Below are 18339 nucleotides of genomic sequence, written 5' to 3'. Positions count from 1 at the left end.
CTCCCACACTGGGTCCTGGATCCCCACCTAAAAGCAGCACCTACATTTTTTCCAGGGCTGACTGTTCATTTAGTACTGGTGAGCTCATCTGATGTGGTTTGTTTCTAGTGTGCAAGTCTTCCATTTGCTCTTCTATAGCAGTCTAAAATGGTTTTGAGTTTAAAAGTGTGTGTTGTGATGTGTAAATTCTGAATGTAGGCTTTTTGTGCCAGCTCTAGAGTAGACATCTTGTGTAGTTGAATTTTGCTTCATAAGTCATGCTTGATAGGCTTTGCCTCAGTGCTCAAAATTATTTCATTAAATAAAAATTCAGAGCTAACAGAAGTGTTTTCCTCCTTACTTTTTGTCCAGTGTGGTGTGCTGTCTTGGGTGACTCAGGTGGAGTCCACTAGCAGGAAAGACATAAAATGATTTCCTGGACAGCAGTGACACCCATTGCCATTAGTGTAAATGCTTTGGCAGTGAACTTCTGAGTGTTGTGGACCATTCTGAAATTATGAAGAGCACGACAGGGGATGTGGGGCAGGTTCTGTCCTGTCTGCCTGCTGCATTATGCCCCTTCTGTAAAGAGCCTAGAGCTTGCCTTTGCTGGCTAGATGAGCCAGATGGCTGCATGGATACTTTTTTTAGGTTTGGTTTTGCTTTTACAAGGAAATGTGGCTGGGCTCTCACTGATCATGCAGTGTGTGAGTGAAAACCCAGTGACTCAAACACAGGGCTCCACCATCCCATTCATATGCAAGATTATTTCTTTTTCCTGCTCACCTGTTATTCCTGTGTAAGGTTTTGTGGTGGCGGTTTCAAAATTGAACTATTAACACCTTTATTTTAAGACAGGAATTCCGGCTGGTTTTGGAGACAGGGTTAATAAGTCCTTTTTATAGGAAATGTCTCATTTGGTACTGAAATAAATTCAGGAATGTAGGTAGTTTAAAGCAGACCTTTACTTGGAGCTCAAACACTTTTTGAACAGTCCTTTATCACAGACCTCAGACAATTACCATCCATGGCAGCTCCTGATCCACTAGAGCAGGGAAGACATCTGGGCTTGTGTTGGAGCTCAGAACAGATGCAGAGCCTTCTGCAGGGTAGGGACAACAGCAGTTGGCTTTTTGGGTGCATATGCCTCCATTTATCCTCCTACAGAAAGTAACCCTGAAATTATATTCAGAGCAGTTGCTAATTAAAACTCCATTACAATGTTAATCACATTATGCTGTTGTGCCATCTGGACCATTTAAAAATTGGAAATGCCTGAAATAAATTGTTCTTGAAAGAAAACACATATTTAGAGTTTCCTCCTTTAATACGTTAACTCTGTGGATGGTCTGGACTGGAGGGGATCCTTGGCTTTACCTACCCATGTGGCGTGTGCTTTGAGAGCAGTCATGCAGGTGGTTTTCCTACCTTGTAATGTCAGGTCTGCCCATGTGAGGCTGCTTTCACTGTGTGAAGCTGCAGTAGCTCGTGAACCTGATGACAGAGGTTAATGCTTGCGTATTTTCAAACCCATGTACTCTGCAAGCAATGCAAAGTCTGAAGAAATGTTTTAAAATGACATTTTTTTTAAATGCTGCATTAAATGTTGTACCCTCACCTCCTGCTGAATCCTTAAACAGAATGTATACATTCATACAACCTGTGCTTTATTTATATCATACAGAACTGAATGTAGAACCAAAAGAGGAAATGAAGACAGCACCACAGACGATGGGGGAGGGAGAATGAAAGGAAGAAAAACTGTTACATTCTGCCTGTGGTGCTTGTGACCCAGCAAACACGAGGCACTGAAATCCGTGGTGGGATGGGTTTTGGTGGTTTGTTTTGGGTTGGTTTTGGTTATTGTTTTCCAGTATAAGAGGTTCAACAGAGTGCCTGAGTTCTGAAAAGTCTGGGAGGGGATTTTGATGGTGAGCAATTTGCAAAACTGAAGGGTGAGCTGTGCATCCTGTTTCATAACAAGGAAGTGGTGAAGTTCTGTGAGCTGCTGGGTTGTTATCAGGATACAGCAAGAGAAACACAAAATAGAAGCGTGTCGTTTCTTTTGCCCAAGAAATACTTCAGGACTGCACCTGTGCCATTTATAAAGGATGGGGAAAGAATGGATAGCCTTGATCTACACTGAGTGCTTGGATTTTTTTCCCGGTTTAAGATGAAGAAGATGGAGATTTATCCTCCCACTTTTTCCTCTGTCTTTTATTAGTACCTCCTAAGCCTGTCCATCTCAAACCTGGACAGGAAAGAATTCCTCCTGCACCTTCTCGGCCTTTGCCAGCTGATCCCAAGTCATCAAGGAGCTTAGCACCTGGAGAAGAAGAAATACCCATATCAGCAGGAGTCAACACGCTTATTGAGAGATTTGAAAGTATTAGGTAAATATGGCTTTGGAGATCTGCTCTAATCTCCCTTTTTTGCATTTTTAACTTGGAATCTAACCATAGAAAACATTAATTGTAATTATCATGTAGAAATTCCTCTCAAGATGTTTTCTACTGGAAGTGCAAAACTTGACTGACTACACAATGAGTTGCTTTTGTTTATTTGTTTTTTTGTTTTTATAAAAGCATATATTACAGCAACTTTCAGTTTGTAATGCATAGTCGTTCTTAAGGAGCTTAAGGCCTGCTGAGTTTGGTAAGTGTTCTATGAGAAACAAGAGGCCAAGAGTCTGCTTTCAGTACGTTGCCTTGATGGGAGGATTGGGTTTTGATTGTAGGAACTTGATTACTGTGATATAAAGTAATTGAGTTTTCTGACTAAGATTCAGTGAACACCAGACATGTTGTTAGCTTGCTTCTTCAAGGCAGGGGAGAGTTAAATTGCAGTATATTGTGGAACAGCATCTTGTAGAACAACTTTTCCTCTGAAACTTTATATATAAGGGGCATTAAATGGTAAAATATATGTATTTTGCTGTAAACCCAGCTTGTTTACAAATACATGAGAACTCTCCAAAGACCAAATCAAACCAGACTGTTCTTCAAGGCAGCGCTGGAAGTATTAAAGGCCCAAAGTTCTAGTGGTACCATTTCAGTAAAACTCACGGCTGGGGGTGGTGTGTTTTTACTGGGAATTCTTGGGTGAATATCATTGTGGCAATGTGGACACACTTGCCTCCTAGGATTGTCAAGGGGGTGCAAGAAATACAACTTGAATCGAATAATAATCAGGCCCTCCCTTTTTTGGGGCACTCTTGAAACCTCTGGATGTTATTATGAATGGCTGTGGTGCTTTCTCTTTGCCTGCAGGCAACCTGTACATATTCTTCAAAGAAACCAACTCAATTTAGCTCTTAAGATGGACCCTGGCCTGGACTCACCCAAACAGCCGAGCTCGTGTGACTGTGACATGACGGCTTCTAGCAGTTCTTCAAATGAGAAAAGTGAACCAGATGAAAACGAGCCAGATGTCCCATGCAGTGCAGATCTGTCCAACACAGACATCATGAAAATTAAAGAGCTAAGCATAGGTGATAACAAAAGCTGTGAAGACTGTACTGCTGTGACTGTGAGCAAAGAGCCCTCTGCAGAGCTTGGCAATAAAGACTCAACTGCAGAATTGAATGGTAATGGTAAAATTCCCAACAGAGACAGTGGCATTGACAGTCCTTCTTGTAGCGTGGCAGGGGAAGCCTTCCCCAGTGAAGAAGGTCCAGAGCAGAAAAAGCCTAGCATGGCTGGGAACCCAGGGGAGATGGAGTCTGACAAAAAGGGCACCAAACCTTCCTCTGCGGAGCAGAAGAGAGACTCCACGCAGGAGGAGGACAGTGACATTGATGAAGGAAGCAGCGAGGAGCAAGAGACGGTAGAAGTGCCAAAGTTAGAGTATTTGGATATAAACAAGGTAAGGTAATTTAGTTCGTTGCTGTTAAGTGATCCCTTGCATCACTTTCATACGTTGTTTGTATCATACGTCAAAGGATCATAACAGTCATCATGATTTCCTGCTTGATGCAGGCCATAACTTGCTCTTGACCTAGATAGTACCATTTAGAAAGGCTCCTAGTCTTGATTTAAAAGGTTTAATATAAAAGAATACATCACACCGAGAGGTAAGGTGTTAAAATTTAAGTGCTTTTGTAGGTGAGCTTTTCTGTGTCTTGTTCTGTGTCTAGCAGCTTCTAGCGGCTTCTAGCTGCTAGATCATGTTTTCAGTGGGGCTCCATGATCTGCAGAGGGCAAATTGGATAGTGCATCTTGCAGGGTCATAGCCTTGCATCCTGCAAGGACGTGCACGATGGAATCTCTTCCAACAGTGATTTCTTTTTTAAACAAAGACTGTGCTTCTATTGGTGTGATTACTTTTTGAGTGCAAAGAAGTTGTTTTGAGGGTGGATAAACCAAATTACTCTTCAGGAAACTGTAGCTGGAAGAGATTTTCTTTGAATCTAGACTAACGTAGTCCAGGCTGTTGTGCATTTGCTGCATCTGCCTAAGATTAATGACAGATTCCTTTCATTATCTGTTTATCAAGACAGTTATTCTTAGAAATAGTGATGATAGGATGGGCTAGTTTTCTTCCAAAAAAGAAAGTGGAAGATGCTTTGAGCAAAATGTCTGCAAAATATTCCACTTTTTTTTTGGTGGGGCTTTTAGTTGGTGTTTGGAGATGTCTGGATTTTTTCCTTTTTTCCCCCCTCAGCTATCATGACAGTAAAGTTAGTATAATGGATTTTTGTTCTTCAAAGTATATGGTGAGTACCAGCAACTAATGCACTGTATCATTCACACCTCAGTTTGTGCCAATCAAGTAGTTCTGTTGAAATCACCAAGTATATCCCAATTTGTGCGTGTCAAGAGCTTGTTCCCCTGGAAACGTGGCAGTTAAAACTCACGCAGTAGCTGCTGGCTCAAATCAGGCAGTGACACGATGAAAGTTGCATGTATGTGGTAGGTGGGGAGGATGTTATCTCGTTTGCCTCTCTCTGAGTCTGCAGTCCCTGGCAGCTGGTGCAGATTCAGGAGGAGGTACCTATCAGCTTGTCCCACCTCCAAGAGAGCCAGGGAGCATGCCCTTGCCTTGGACTGCCTGTCCTGGATGGGACTACCTGGGCATGGAAGGCTGTCCTGCAGGTTGCCTTGGACTTGCACAGGAGTATATCCATGGCATCAAGTTAGGGGATCCAGTAGGACTGCAGGGTCTGTACTGCTAAAGTAGATCTCTGTCTTTTATCTTGTGTGCAGGAGTTTAAAGTGGGCATCTCCAGGAAACATCTTAGAGATGAAGACTCCAATTAACGTCTTGCTATTAGCATCTATTGCTAATACAGTATCTTGTATTATCCACATCTGCACTTGTAAAATTATGGGAGTGGTGGGTACATGAGGGTAGTGGGACACTGGCACAGGGTGCCCAGAGCAGCTGTGGCTACCCCATCCCTGACAGTGTTCAAGGCCAGTTTGGACTGGGCTTGAAGCAACCTGCTCTAGTGGAAGGTTTCCCTCCCCATGGCAGGGGGTTGGAACTGGATGAGCTTTAAGGTCCCTTCCAACCCAAACCACTCTGTGATTCTATGATCTATTAACACAACATCTAATGCAGCCATTGACACCCTCTATCTCCTCAGTAGTCTGCAGTGAAAGCTTTTTTACATCTCAGATGGGCAGCATCACCATCACAGTGCAAGGCTTCTTGCGTGCTGCTGTTGGTTTTCCTTGTGTGTGTTTATACACGTATATGCACACTGTGAGATACTGTAATTATTTTATATGCATAATTTATGTGCATGTGTGCAACTGAAATCTTATTTAAAAGATTGGTTTTTAGTGGTAACATGCCAGCAAGAAAATAATGCATTGAATTAAACAAAAAATATCTTTAATCTGGTAATTAAATTTACTGTTTGGAGTAGGAATGCAGTATCAAACTGGCTGTGACAAGCCAAGCAGAAGACTTTGCCATGTGATTAAGGAGTGACTTGCTGGCAAATGCCAGTGTCTTGTGATACATCAGTCTTGATGGTTGTTCTTTAAGTCTTGTTCCTTCACATAGTATGAAATAATGCTGATAAAACACAGAGTTATGAGGTCATAATTCTCTGCAGGATGCTTGGTGAATTTATAAAAGAGGTATCTCTAGAGGATGATCTTTCTCGTTTTGTTTTCTCGTGTTACTCTCCTTCCTGAAGTGCATTTAGGTGATGCACCTCAGGTTTTCCCTTGTATTTTGAGTTGATTTCAGCTTCCAAAAGGCAGTTTTGATGCTGTTAGCTTGGGTTTGCAGCCGAGTGGAGGGGGAAGGCTTAGAAACCTGCTGCCTTTTCTGCAGCATAAGGGTTGTGCTCTCTTCTGGGGATGCAGCATGTGAAGCCAATGTGCATGTGCACATCATCCTCCTGCTCTCACCTTCAATTCTGCTGCAGATTTGGGGCGCTATGGACCAAGGCTTAAGGTAAAGGGCCATAGCTTCCAGCAAGGAGAGCCATTGTCATTCGAAGTTGACTTGTTCTGTGATTATTCTTAGGCTGAAGTTCACATCACAAAACTGGGAATTTTCCGGAAAACAAGATACCTGTCCTGCCTGAAGCAAGAGAAGAGTGCAGTCAGCACCAGCTGCTGGCTTGAGGGCTGGGGAGACCCCAGCTCCCCCTAGAAAGTTTTGTATCAGGAGCCAGCATCTTTTTCCTGTGTCCCCTGTGCTACCCCTAGTACCAGGCTTTGCAACTGCACAACAGGGATAACCAAGGGCTCCTTACATCTGCAGGTTTCCAGAAAGCTTTGTTATAGTTGGAGGAAGATGCATAAGAAGTACAGCTGCAGAATGATTTAGTGATGGCTCAGTAACTCCTAGTATGTCAAGCTAAGGGAAGCTCATGAATAAACGTAAGTAGGGGAATAAAATCAGATTTGCTTCTCTCCTCACTAATTTTCTGCTTCAGGTCTCTCCCCATCCACCACCCAAGCTTTCACACATCCCATGGCTGGTGAGGCAATGCCGCCTGATGTAGGACTTGTATTGTTTTATTTAACTTTACAGTGTGATGTGGCTTCCTTTGGGAGTCTGCGGCACAATTTAACTGGTCTCACTATTAGCTCAAAATTATTGGAATATGGTTTAAAAGCTCAGGAGTGACTTACTGAGCTTTCCAGTTAATCTCTTGTCACAATGAAAATGAACAAAGGGAGCTTATTCGTTTTGATGATGTCTCAGAAAATGTCAGGAGCTCCGGAAACTGGGGCATGTTAGCCTTGATGGTTACAAAAAAAAACCAGGCATGAAAGTGAGACTGAGGGGCTGTCATGCTCTGTAGTCATATACCCAAGGCTTCTGCTGGCTACCTGGGAGCAACAGAGTAATGCTATGGAGATGGCTAACACTTCTTCGTATCTTTTTATTTAGATGTGTGCTCATTAATAATCACCAAAAAATGCCTTTTTCCATCTGTCCTGCTTCCTGCTGTGCAAAATAGTAATAATGAGGTCCCACGTGGGCCTTACACAGTCCCTGACACATGCTTGCATTCTGCCTGGATGTGGCTGGAGTTTGACTCCTCTTTGTGCTGGAAAAGTTGGCCTCCCGTCCTGCAAGTCAGACCTTTGGGTGGGATTATCTCTGCGTAGTATCTACATGCTGAGAAAAAAATTACATAAGTCAATGTTTTAACCAGTCATAATTCTGGCTAAGAAAAATCAGATATGTTCTCATCATCTTTTCTTAAAATATCCTAAGGAAAATGAGATCTCAATACACAAGATGATCACCAAGCACAGGACAACTTTTCTGTATTGTTTTCAGCATTTTCGAGTAGGAAGTTGTCTGTCGTCTTTCTAGGACTGTCTGTGTTCTCTGTAGGTGTGGCTGGTGGGGTTTTGAAGCGTAACTATATGTGATTTTAGCCTTAGCTGTATCCAGCAACTTTCCTGCAGGATTCTTTGGAAGCCCCTTGTGGTAGAGGTGCTGACTAAATACTGAATGTGGTTGTGCACAACCAGTTGTATGAACAGTGGTTGCTGCAGGGTATTGCTTAAGCTTCCTCCTATCAAGCCTTTGTTTATTACTTTAAATGTTCATTTCCAGTTTGCTTTTTGGAACAGATGGGTCAGTCTCTGCACCCAGGGCTCCGTGGCTTGGGTGCACTCAGTGGGATCAGCCCTGTAGGTGAGTAGGATTGCAGGAAGCAGCAACGCACTTGAGGGCACTTGACTGCACAAGGCAGCTCAGCATGTGCCATGGCCTAATCTGTGTCTGTGACTGGGGTATTTGAGGTACAGGTGCATTCCCACCACTGGTGTGTATCTGACCTTTGAAAGAAGGTCCTTTTTCTTTAAAATGTCTTTTGGACAGTAACAGCTGGAAATGAGTTTTTGAACCTTCCACAAAGAAGTGAAAGAGCATCATGTTGCTTTGAGCACTGGAGTGAGCTTTCTGTGGTGTGAAGTCATAGAATAGGATCATAGAATAGTTTGGGTTGATAGGGACCCTCAAAGCTCATCCAGTCCAACCCCCCTACAGTGAGCAGGGACATCTTCAACTAGATCAGGCTGCCCAGAACACGTCCAGCCTGGCCTTGAGTATGTCCAGGGATGGTGCAACCACCACCTCTCTGAGCAACCTGTGCCAGCATTTTACTACCCTCATTGTAAACAATTTTTTTCCTCACATCCAGCCTGAATCTCCCCTCTTTTAGTTACAAACCATCACCCCTTGTCCTGTCACAACAGGCCCTGCTGAAAAGTCTCTCCCCATCTTTCTTATAGGCCCCTTTTAAGTACTGAAAGGACACAGGAAGGTTTCCCTTTAAGGAGCCTTCTCTTCTCCAGGCTGACCCAGCCCAGCTCTCTCAGCCTGGCTCCAGAGCAGAGCTGCTCCAGCCCTCGCAGCATCTCTGTGGGCTCCTCTGCAGTCGCTCCAACAGCTCCACATCCCTCTTGTGCTGCTGCCCCGGAGGTGGATCAGGACTGCAGGGGGGGTCTCTCCAGAGGGCAGCAGAGGGGCAGGATCCCCTCCCTGAGCTGCTGCTCAGGCTCTGGGGGTGCAGCCCAGCACACAGGGGGGTTCTGGGCTCAAGCGCACGCTGAAGCCGGGTCATGTCTGTGTCAACACCTCCTGCTTCCGTTTTCTCATCTTTCTTCTGAATTCAGCAGCGAAACAATTTTGACAAGGCTCTGCAGTAGAGGTCCGGTTGTGATGTACAGCTGTGGAGGACAGTCAAAGTATGCCATGGCTATGCTGAGAGCTCAGTCAGCAGATGCATTGGGCAGAGTAGGATATAATCTACATTTGAGTTTGCAAATTTGTTTTACTTTTCCTTTAGAAAACACAGACCATGAAATACCCCGTTCATAGTGAACTGAACTGTGGCTCAGGCTTTGTTGAAGCAGTCCTGCTGTGCTACAGAGTATCCTGAGAAGAATGGGACTGCATCACCCTCGTTTATCTGCTGTTTCATTTAAAATGTTTTGTCCATTGAAAAGCAAATACATTGCAAATTAGTCCGAGAAATGCCTCGCTGCCCCTAGCAAAGACAGCAACTGCAGATAGAGTCTCTTTAGAACTGAGCTCAAGCTGAGAATCTGTTTAGCTGCTACTTAGTATGTAAGCAGATGTCAGCAAGGTTTTTTTGGAAATACAAACTTCGTTGCAGATGGTGAAGGTCCAGAGGTTAGAAAGTGGCTGTGCTGCCTAAAGATTTGCTTCTGAGAACAAATGTGTTTGCTTGGAAATGATTTTTCAGATTCTGAATTCAAAAAGCTCAAAAGATGCTGTTGGCGGCTGGCGTGCTGGCCTGCTCCATCAGTGTCTTTCATTCGGGCTCTTTTCTGTGCCCTGCAGGACTGGCAGATAAATTCTTTCTCACTGAGAGATTCTTGCAGTTACTGGAATTTGAATGGCCAGCAATGCATTTCATTCTAAGCTGTAATGTTGGGGTTTTGTTTTTTTTTTTCTTTTCTCCTAAATATTAATATATATCACATGAATGAATGGAGCAGGATGTTCTGTACATTGCTAGGATATCTTAATATCAGTATTGGAATTTGCTTGAAATAATTTGAGTAGTGGGGTAAGCAGAGTATGTGCCAAAGCTTTATTCCTGGCATGATTGCCCATCTCCAGGTTTGTGCCTAGGAAGAGAGGGATTGCTTTAAAGGAAGACCGATGCACTTTTAAACTCAGAAAAGCTGTTCACCTTCTACAATTAATACTTATATCAAGGAACTGTGGGTAGTTCATGCTAAGTGGTATCTCATTTCATGTAGGGTAACTGTGGGTCTGGTTTGTTTGAATTCTTGGCTAGCTTTGAAGAGTCCTAGAGGTCTTTTCGGTTGTATTGCAGTTTGCCTAAAGGGAGGCGAGGGGGTGGGGGTGTTACTTTAATATTTTCTTGTCAGCTGTGTTTGGAAACACAAGAAGGTGATGTTGAAGAAGCTCAAAGAGAGCATTCAATTGACATTTTTTGACAATCTGGTGATGGCCCTCAGAGTTATGTCTAGAAGCGCCTGACACAAGCACTGGCAAGCACACAGAGATGGGCATTTGGGATGGAAAGCTCTGCTCCTGGTGAGAGGCCCAGGTGCTTCCTGAATGGGAAGCAGCCCTGTGAGTTGAACAGACTTCAGCTGGACTTCTGCTCCATGGATTTGTTCAGTCCTTTTGTGAACCTGCTTGTCTGCAGTGACATCTCACTTGAGGAAGTGGCTCTCTGTCTTTAAGCAGCATTTTGGTAATTTTTTTTGATGCCCTTTAGTTTTCCTGTGGAATAAATAGTGAATAATTGCACCCAGTTGTTGCTCTCTGTTCCATTGGTCATTTATACATCTCTCTTACCTTCATGGCAGTTGTCTTTTGTTGTGGATCCAGCCCAGTAAAATTTCCCTACTTTGATCATCCTTGCTGCTCCTTTTAGATGTTTGTATTCCTGACCACAGAACAGCCAGCCCTCAGCTCTGACTGGTTTGGTAATACGTAAGCATGGCATTAAAAACCTGCACCCTTTAAAAGGTATCTAGAGTGTGTCAGAAAGCTAAAGCCTGTATCCTAATAATTTGAGTATTTTAAGCACTTGGAGAGCGAGGAGTCTGTGTAGCTTTTGGCTAAATTGTGAATCAAGTCAGTGCTTTATAACTGCATTCAGGTTTTTTAATTAATCCTTTCTCATTAATTTTTTTAAAGGAGTTTCATGAAAGACTTCACTGAATGACTCAGGTTCTGTTCCAGAAAATTCTTTCCAGGGAATTGGCTGGTCTTTAAAGCTGTGCAAAGATCTCAGAAATGCACCAGGGAGAATAATGCTGTGCTGGCCAGGGAGAGAGACCTGTGCCCAAACTGGTCTGGTTTCTAGCTTTCTTTTTAGCCCCAGGACCTGAATCCAAAAAGGAGAACAGTTGATTTATACTCTCATGCCTTAGTTACCAAATATAAACTTATTTCCAGATTTAGAGGATGTTTCTGCTTCCTTACAGAAAATCATAATGAACTCAAGTGATATGCTGACCAGACATTGACTGCATTACTAATTGCTCTTTCAGAAAAAAGCTTTAAAAATGCCTCTGGAGCAAACAGATCCTTTGATGAGGGATGCGGAGCAGACTCTGAAATGTGTTACCATCCTTCACTTCAGGTGTCTCTGCTGGCAGGGAATCTGGCCCATTGAGAAAATGGAAAAGAGAAGAGGTGATGAAACTTAGGTTTGGAGGTGTGCGGATGGATTGTGTTATTTGTAACTTTTTCTTTCAGTGTACAGAGCCCCAAAAGCTATTCAATATCGCAAATGAACTGCTCCATACGGAAGAAGCGTATGTTAAAAGACTCCATCTGTTGGACCAGGTAATTTGATTTTGAATAAACTCTGCTTTCTTTTCTGTGAGCAGCAGGGATGTTTCCTGTTCATCCCCTAACCTATAGCCCAGTGGTGTGAAACCCCTGTTTAGAGGTGGGAGATGGAGTTTGCTTGCCAGGCTGCTTGCCATGGGTCTCAGAGGAGAGCTTTTGGCAAGGGGGATCCCAGAGCTGGAACCCAATGATGAGGATGTTGGAAAGAAGAATGGGAAAGCAGCAGCCCAATGGCATACAGATACCATCAACATTTGGTTATTCCCTGGGGTGTACGTGGAGAGGAAATCACAGGGACACTGGAGGCGCTGCGAAATTATGAAATCAGTGATTGCTCTGTAATGTGCAAGAGGTTTGAGTTTTACTGAAATCAGGACACATGAGTAAGTCCCAGGCTCACAGAAATTAGGGGTTCTTTTTACCCACTGTGTTTCGTAATTGTTGTCCATCATGTTTACACATGGGGTAAGGTAAAGCTGATGTGATGAGCCTGAACTTTCTTCCACATAAACACCAAGGCAAGTTGCAGAGTTCCAGCATTTCTATAATTAGCTCAAATTAAAAAAAAACCAAATCTGAATGTGCAGGAAAGGAGTAAAACTGGGTGTGAGTCACATTGCTAACTGAGGGCTTGTTAAAACCAGGGCAGGAAGAAAATTGTCACCTTGTTAGAAATCTTGTTAGAAGCTGTAACTTGCAGAGCACTCTACCCTCTGACTATAGGACTCTGTGGAACACTTTGCAATGTTGGCTTTGGATAATCAGAGACTGTTTCAGGACCTTAGAAATCGTGGGTGTCTTTCCCTGTTGTTCAGTACACAGAGAAACAAAATAATCACGTAGTTTATTTTGCTTCACGGAGATAGGTGTCAGTGTTCTTCAGGGACTGGTTGTTCTTTGCAACTGGCACTCCTAAGTACAAGATGTCCAATCTTCTTGTTAGCTGCAATCTTTTTGATTTACCCATATCACTATGGCCTAGAGTCACAAATCTAACCGTACTTGACAGTGGGCTTACATTTTCTGAACCTTCTGAAAGACCCCAAGGAATGACTACCAGAAGTCAAAAGTTGTAGCTTTCTTTTAAGGCAGTCAGCTTTGTAATACTGCAATCTAAACCCAGCATGTCCAGGGATGGTTTTTGTAAATATGTTGGTACTGTCTTGTTGTCTTATGCAGGTTTTTTGCACTAAGTTGTCAGAAGCAGGTATTTCATCTGAAGTGATCACGGGCATCTTTTCAAATATTTCTTCCATCTATTGTTTCCATGGACAATTTCTTCTTCCTGAGCTCAAAACAAGAATTACACAAGAATGGTGGGTAACTATCATTACAATTGTTTTAACAATGCATTTTCAAGAAGCCAGAGCAACCATAAGGCCTCGTCTCCTTCCAGATTTTTAATTGTTTAATGCAGCAGCTCACTTGTTATTTAATACATTAGTCTGGAGTCCCTTGAGCATCTCTGACTTCCGGAATAGACTTGAGCCCTCAAAATCTGGAGTGCATTGTGAGTCCAAAGTATTGCCAGAGCTGTTTTCTTCACTGTACTGCCACTCTCCTGTTAGTGCAGTACTATGAAATTGCAGTATTGGGAAGGAAGGAAATTGCTTGTTTTGGCTCCCTAGATAAAGTATTTCAGCCCCACTCTGAGGTGTTAAAGAACCTCAGTTCTCAAAGCAGGAAAATGCATTATCATGTCACAGTCCAGGCTCACATGCCATTTTGGAGGTGTCACCAGAAACAGCCACTTCATGGGGTTTTTTTGAGTTTTGTTGTGGTTATATAAGATTTAATGTTAAAATTAGCATTATAGCGGTCAACCAGTGGAAAATCTGGGCAGATGAGTTGGATGACTTCATATCTATAAATCTGCTTATGTCATTACACAACCACTTCTGTTGTTGAGCGCCACAGCGTTGTGTAAGTTTTTACGCCAGAATTTGTTGGTCTTTTGTTCTGGAAGATAATAAATAGTATTGGTTACAATGTATACCTGCTTTCTTCGAGAGAATAGGTGTAGTTCTAGTTTTTGGGTTGGCTTTTATTTGCTTGGTTTTGTTTCTTTGGGTTTTTTTTTTGTGGGGGGTTTGTTTGTTGGGGCTTGAGGGTTTTGTTCGTTTTTTGGTTTTGTAACTTGGAGTTCGTTTTTCTTTTTCAATGAGTAGTAAAGGTCAAATACCAGTTCAAATTTGTCAGCTGCATAAAGTTGTAGATAAGGCAGAAATACAGCCATAGAACATAGAATCATAGAATAGTTAGAGTTGGAAAGGACCTTAAGATCATCCAGTTCCAACCCCCCTGCCATGGGCAGGGACACCTCACACTAAACCATGTCACCCAAGGCTCTGTACAACCTGGTCTTGAGCACCGCCAGGGATGGAGCATTCACAATAGGTAGAAATGTTAATTGTAAGGCAGATGTAGGAAACTTGATTTGAGATGACACATTGACTGCATAGTGCCTTGCAGTGGAAGTTTCAGATAGTGCTGCCCCTTTCCAAGTACCCTGTCTGATGAAGACAAGACCAGAATTCACATCTGTCTTGGCTGAGGCCAGTCTTCATATAGTTCATCAGTGACCAGAAGGAATTAGTGAGTATCAGCACCCTTGGATCTGACTTGGCACTTACAGGTACAGCTGCAATACAGGAAGGGAAACTGCAGAGTCTGGAAGTCAGAGAGGGCAGAAGCTTGTTCAATAGCTGAAGAGTTCTGCAGGAGAAGAAAGCTGTGGAAGAAATGGCTGTCGCTCTGCCCAGCTGTGATTTTGCAGAAGACATGTCTCTGGGACTACCCAGCTGCACTGAGTGATCTCTCCGTACTAAAACCTCTTCAGATGTTTGGCTGTGGTAGAACAGATGATTTTAACAAAGTAAAAGTTTCCTGTAGGATTTTGCACTGGACAGCAGACATCTATAGAAGTCTCTTTAACAACGGGTGGTCAGTTTGAATTTGATCCTCACTTACAAGAGTGACACTGGGGGCAGAACATCTGTATGTCTAGATTGATGTTGGATGTTTCATCTAGGATATGGCATAGATTACTTTAAAATTAGTCTGAAATATCTTCATTGCATATGTGTGTAAGTGCTTATGCCTCTGGGGGACAATTGTGAAAGTCTTGCAGTTGTGGTTTTTCTCAGAAGATAGTACTGATTTCCAGAGATTTCAGTGCTTACCTGTCTCTTTCCCATAGGAACGTCAACCCACGGCTTGGAGATATCCTACAGAAACTTGCTCCTTTTCTGAAGATGTATGGAGAATATGTAAAGAACTTTGACAGGGCAATGGACATGGTGAACACATGTATGCAGAGGTCCTCTCCATTCAAAGATGTTGTTCAGAACATACAGGTATGTGGTTAATTGGCATAATACGGAGATCCTCATTCATTTGTTTGAGTTATTTTTTTTCCCAGTATGTGACACACAGTGTTTAGCTACAACACTGCTCTGATACTAAGAATACATCATTTTTAGTGGCAGTCGTTTCTTCTCTTTTTACTGTCTGACGCGTATTTTTCACATAGGTAGCTTTTTTTCTGCTCATATATTTAAGAGGAGTATCAGAAGTCACAGAACAAACCCTTGCTCCTGGCCCGGCAGTTCTGACTGTGAACGTGTCCATTTATAAATGCTTTTTGATTTCTTTTCCTCATCACTAATTTTAATTGCTTTTTAATAAATACATTTCCATTCTGAGGTGGGTGTGTTTGAGTTCAAGTGTGTCACCCGCAGCATGTGCTGCTGGTCTGATTTTTGTGAGGCTCAGGAAGTGGCATACAGCTCTTGGGGCTCACAGCTCTGCAGGAAGATGCTTATCATGGGTTTTCATGTGTTTTAATTATACAAAAAGCTGTGTGGGGAGGGGGGAAGAGCTCTGCGGATGCTGGTGTATCTGTGAAACCTCTTTCTACCCTCAGGCTGAGGGCCAGCTGAAGGGATGAAGCAGGCTCCAGCACACTTGCAAGCATCTCTGCCTGTGCTGGGAAAGCAAATACCGTCCTTTGCGAAGGGCGAGCTGGCAGGGAGTGGGTTAAGCTGAGGAGGGAGCACAGCTGCCTGCCCTCAATGGGAGGATTGTGGCTGGGCCAGCTGTCAGGAATCAAGTAATCCCCAGCAGCATCAGGGAGAGAGGCCCTGCATGGAGGGTCAGGGCTTAGAGGAGCAGGGATTGGGGAAGTTTCTCTCCTACTAGACTCACTCCACATGGCACTTTCTTAACCTTGTTCTGTATGAACCCAGCTTGGCATCTTCCCACCCTGTCTTTTCTCACCACCAAGCTACCAACACAAGCCATGTGTGTTAGCTGTTAGTCTGCAGAGATGGTCTGCAGCTGCCTGAGACCATGACCATTTCTGCTGTTGCTTGAGCAAGACTTTGTGAGACAGTGTGAGTGCAGGCAATGCATGTGGAAGGTGTCATTCTGAACCTCACCGACAGCAGGATTTCACTGTAGGTTATTTTAGTGGCAACATCAAAGCACCTTTTGCTTCTGTCAATGCCCATACCTGCAGGAGGCAAAGATTTGACCAGGAATACTTAGTTCACTCATCTGGTCTGTCTCTGTGCTGTCAAAAGTCACCGTTACTTTTCAGAATACCAGTTGAAGTTTGTTGTGGTCCTTCAGTAACAAACTATCCACCTAAGCTGTTAATGGAAGTGAATTGCAGTGTAAACTCTGTAAACTTTAGAAAATTGCACAGCATTAAACTTTTCCTATTTTGAACAGTTTATTTTGTCACTGCTGGCTTTTTTAGGTAGGGATACCCTTGGCATGTGAATGCAACTGATGTGAGCCTTGATGTGACTTCCTCCTCTGCTTCCTTATTGCTGTTCAGTATTAAGATTCATCCTATTGCTGGAATAAAAAGGCAGTGGAGAAGGTTGTAGTAAGTGGATTGGGAGTATAAACCAAGCACTAATATGCAGTAGTGAAGTTCCATGACTTTTTTAGTACTTCCTGGAATCTCTGATTCTTTCCATCCCAGTTGCCTTTTCTGGGAAATGTGGTTCTGTAAAACACTGAGAGAGAATAATTTCACTTTATCTCCTATAAACAGGAATATTGTTCATGCTGCTCCACTGTGACAAGAGAGTTTTAACAGCAATTTACATCTGAATTTCTGGAAAGATAGCTTTTCCTTTTCTCTCAGACACTCAGTAACTGCAGGCTTTGCCTGGGGAATTGGGTGAGCCAGCAGTATGTCATGGCTGTAATATTTATGAGGAAAATTGCAAATACCTGAAGCGAGCACATTTCTCTGAGAAAAACATGTTGAAATTAATATGATTGTTGAGGGGCTGCTCATAGTAGAACAGACCAACACGTGGCATTAGTGAGCTGACGTAAAATGAATGCTATGGAGAAGAGCATGTGTGTGGTTAACACACTGATGTGGCATTCAGGGGTTGGATTACATCACTAACAGAAATTTCCTGTGTGCTTTAAAGCAAGTAACTTATTTTTAAAGGATCCATATGAAGTGAATGAGCATTTCTGTTTAAAAGAGGAGAGGAGAAATGAGAAACGCAGGAAGAATAAGTACACTGCAGTACTCTATCATTGCAAGCAGAGCAGATCACTGCCTTATTGGGTAGTAGTTAGTGTAGGCAGTCTCAAACCTTCCCCCTTCTTGGTCAAATGGAAAGAAAAAAGAAGAGAATTTGAGGCAGCTCCTTCTCCAGAGGGGATGTCTGAGCAGTTTGTCTGCTGCTTGTGCTGTAAGCTCTAGCAAGCACTACAGTCCTCTGGGATTTCTGACTTTACATAGTCTTTGGGAGGAAAAATGCTGTGTAGGGCCATGGAGGGAAAGAGCTTTTCTGAGCTTGGGAAGGAGCATGCAAGATCTGAAAGAGGATTGTTGCATATCTGCAGACAATGCAAGACATGGGACTAAGGTTCACATGAAACCTATCAGCTCTGATAGCTGCTGGTGGACAGGAGGCTCTACAGGGAGATCTGGACAGGCTGGACCCATGAGGTGTCACCAGTGGGATGAGGTTCAACAAGGCAAAGTGCCAGGTCCTGCACTTGAGCCACACCAACCCCCTGGAACACTTCAGGCTTGCGAAGAGTGTCTGGAAACTGCTCATGGAGAAAGAGCTGGGGGTGCTGATTGATGGAGCTGAACAGGAGCAGCTTGTGCCCAGGTAGCCAAGAAGCCACCAGCATCCTGGCCTGTATCAGTACCAGTGTGGCAGCAGGGCCAGGATGAGGTACTGGTGAAGCCGCACCTTGAACCCTGTGTCCAGTTCTGGGCCCCTCACTACAAGAGAGACATTGAGGTGCTGGAGCGGGGCCAGAGAAGGGCAACGGAGCTGGTGCAGGGCCTGGAGCACAGTGTGATGGGGAACGGCTGAGGGACCTGGGGGGTTCAGTCTGGAGAAGAGAAGGCTCAGGGGGGACCTGATTGCTCCCTACAACTGCCTGACAGGAGGATGGAGCCAGGAGAGGCTGGGCTCTGCTTCCAAGGAGCAAGGGATGAGACAAGAGGAAACGGCCTCAAGCTGCCCCAGGGGAGGTTTAGATGGAGCTGAGGAACAATTCCTTCCCCAAAGGGTGCTC

At 43.6% G+C, this 18339-nt stretch overlaps 1 protein-coding gene across 3 annotated transcripts in view; it reads left to right on the top strand.

Annotated features, from left to right (window-relative positions):
- The first annotated feature begins 2030 nt into the window (after window positions 1-2030).
- The window catches only part of FGD3 (FYVE, RhoGEF and PH domain containing 3), a 50663-nt gene continuing 34354 nt past the window's right edge, over window positions 2031-18339 (top strand). For all 3 annotated transcript variants that reach the window (XM_080625679.1, XM_080625678.1, XM_080625677.1), the window contains exons 1-5: window positions 2031-2372; window positions 3249-3843; window positions 11674-11763; window positions 12949-13085; window positions 14969-15125. In XM_080625679.1, coding sequence (XP_080481805.1) covers window positions 3298-3843; window positions 11674-11763; window positions 12949-13085; window positions 14969-15125 — 930 coding nt within the window. In that variant the 5' untranslated portion in view covers window positions 2031-2372; window positions 3249-3297. The remainder of the gene's footprint in view (window positions 2373-3248; window positions 3844-11673; window positions 11764-12948; window positions 13086-14968; window positions 15126-18339) is intronic.

Source organism: Psittacula echo (genome assembly GCF_963264785.1).
Source record: "Psittacula echo genome assembly, chromosome: 9".
NCBI lineage: Eukaryota > Metazoa > Chordata > Aves > Psittaciformes > Psittacidae > Psittacula > Psittacula echo.
The sequence above is the reverse complement of the archived record's forward strand: the minus strand, read 5'-3'. Positions and strand labels throughout refer to the sequence as shown.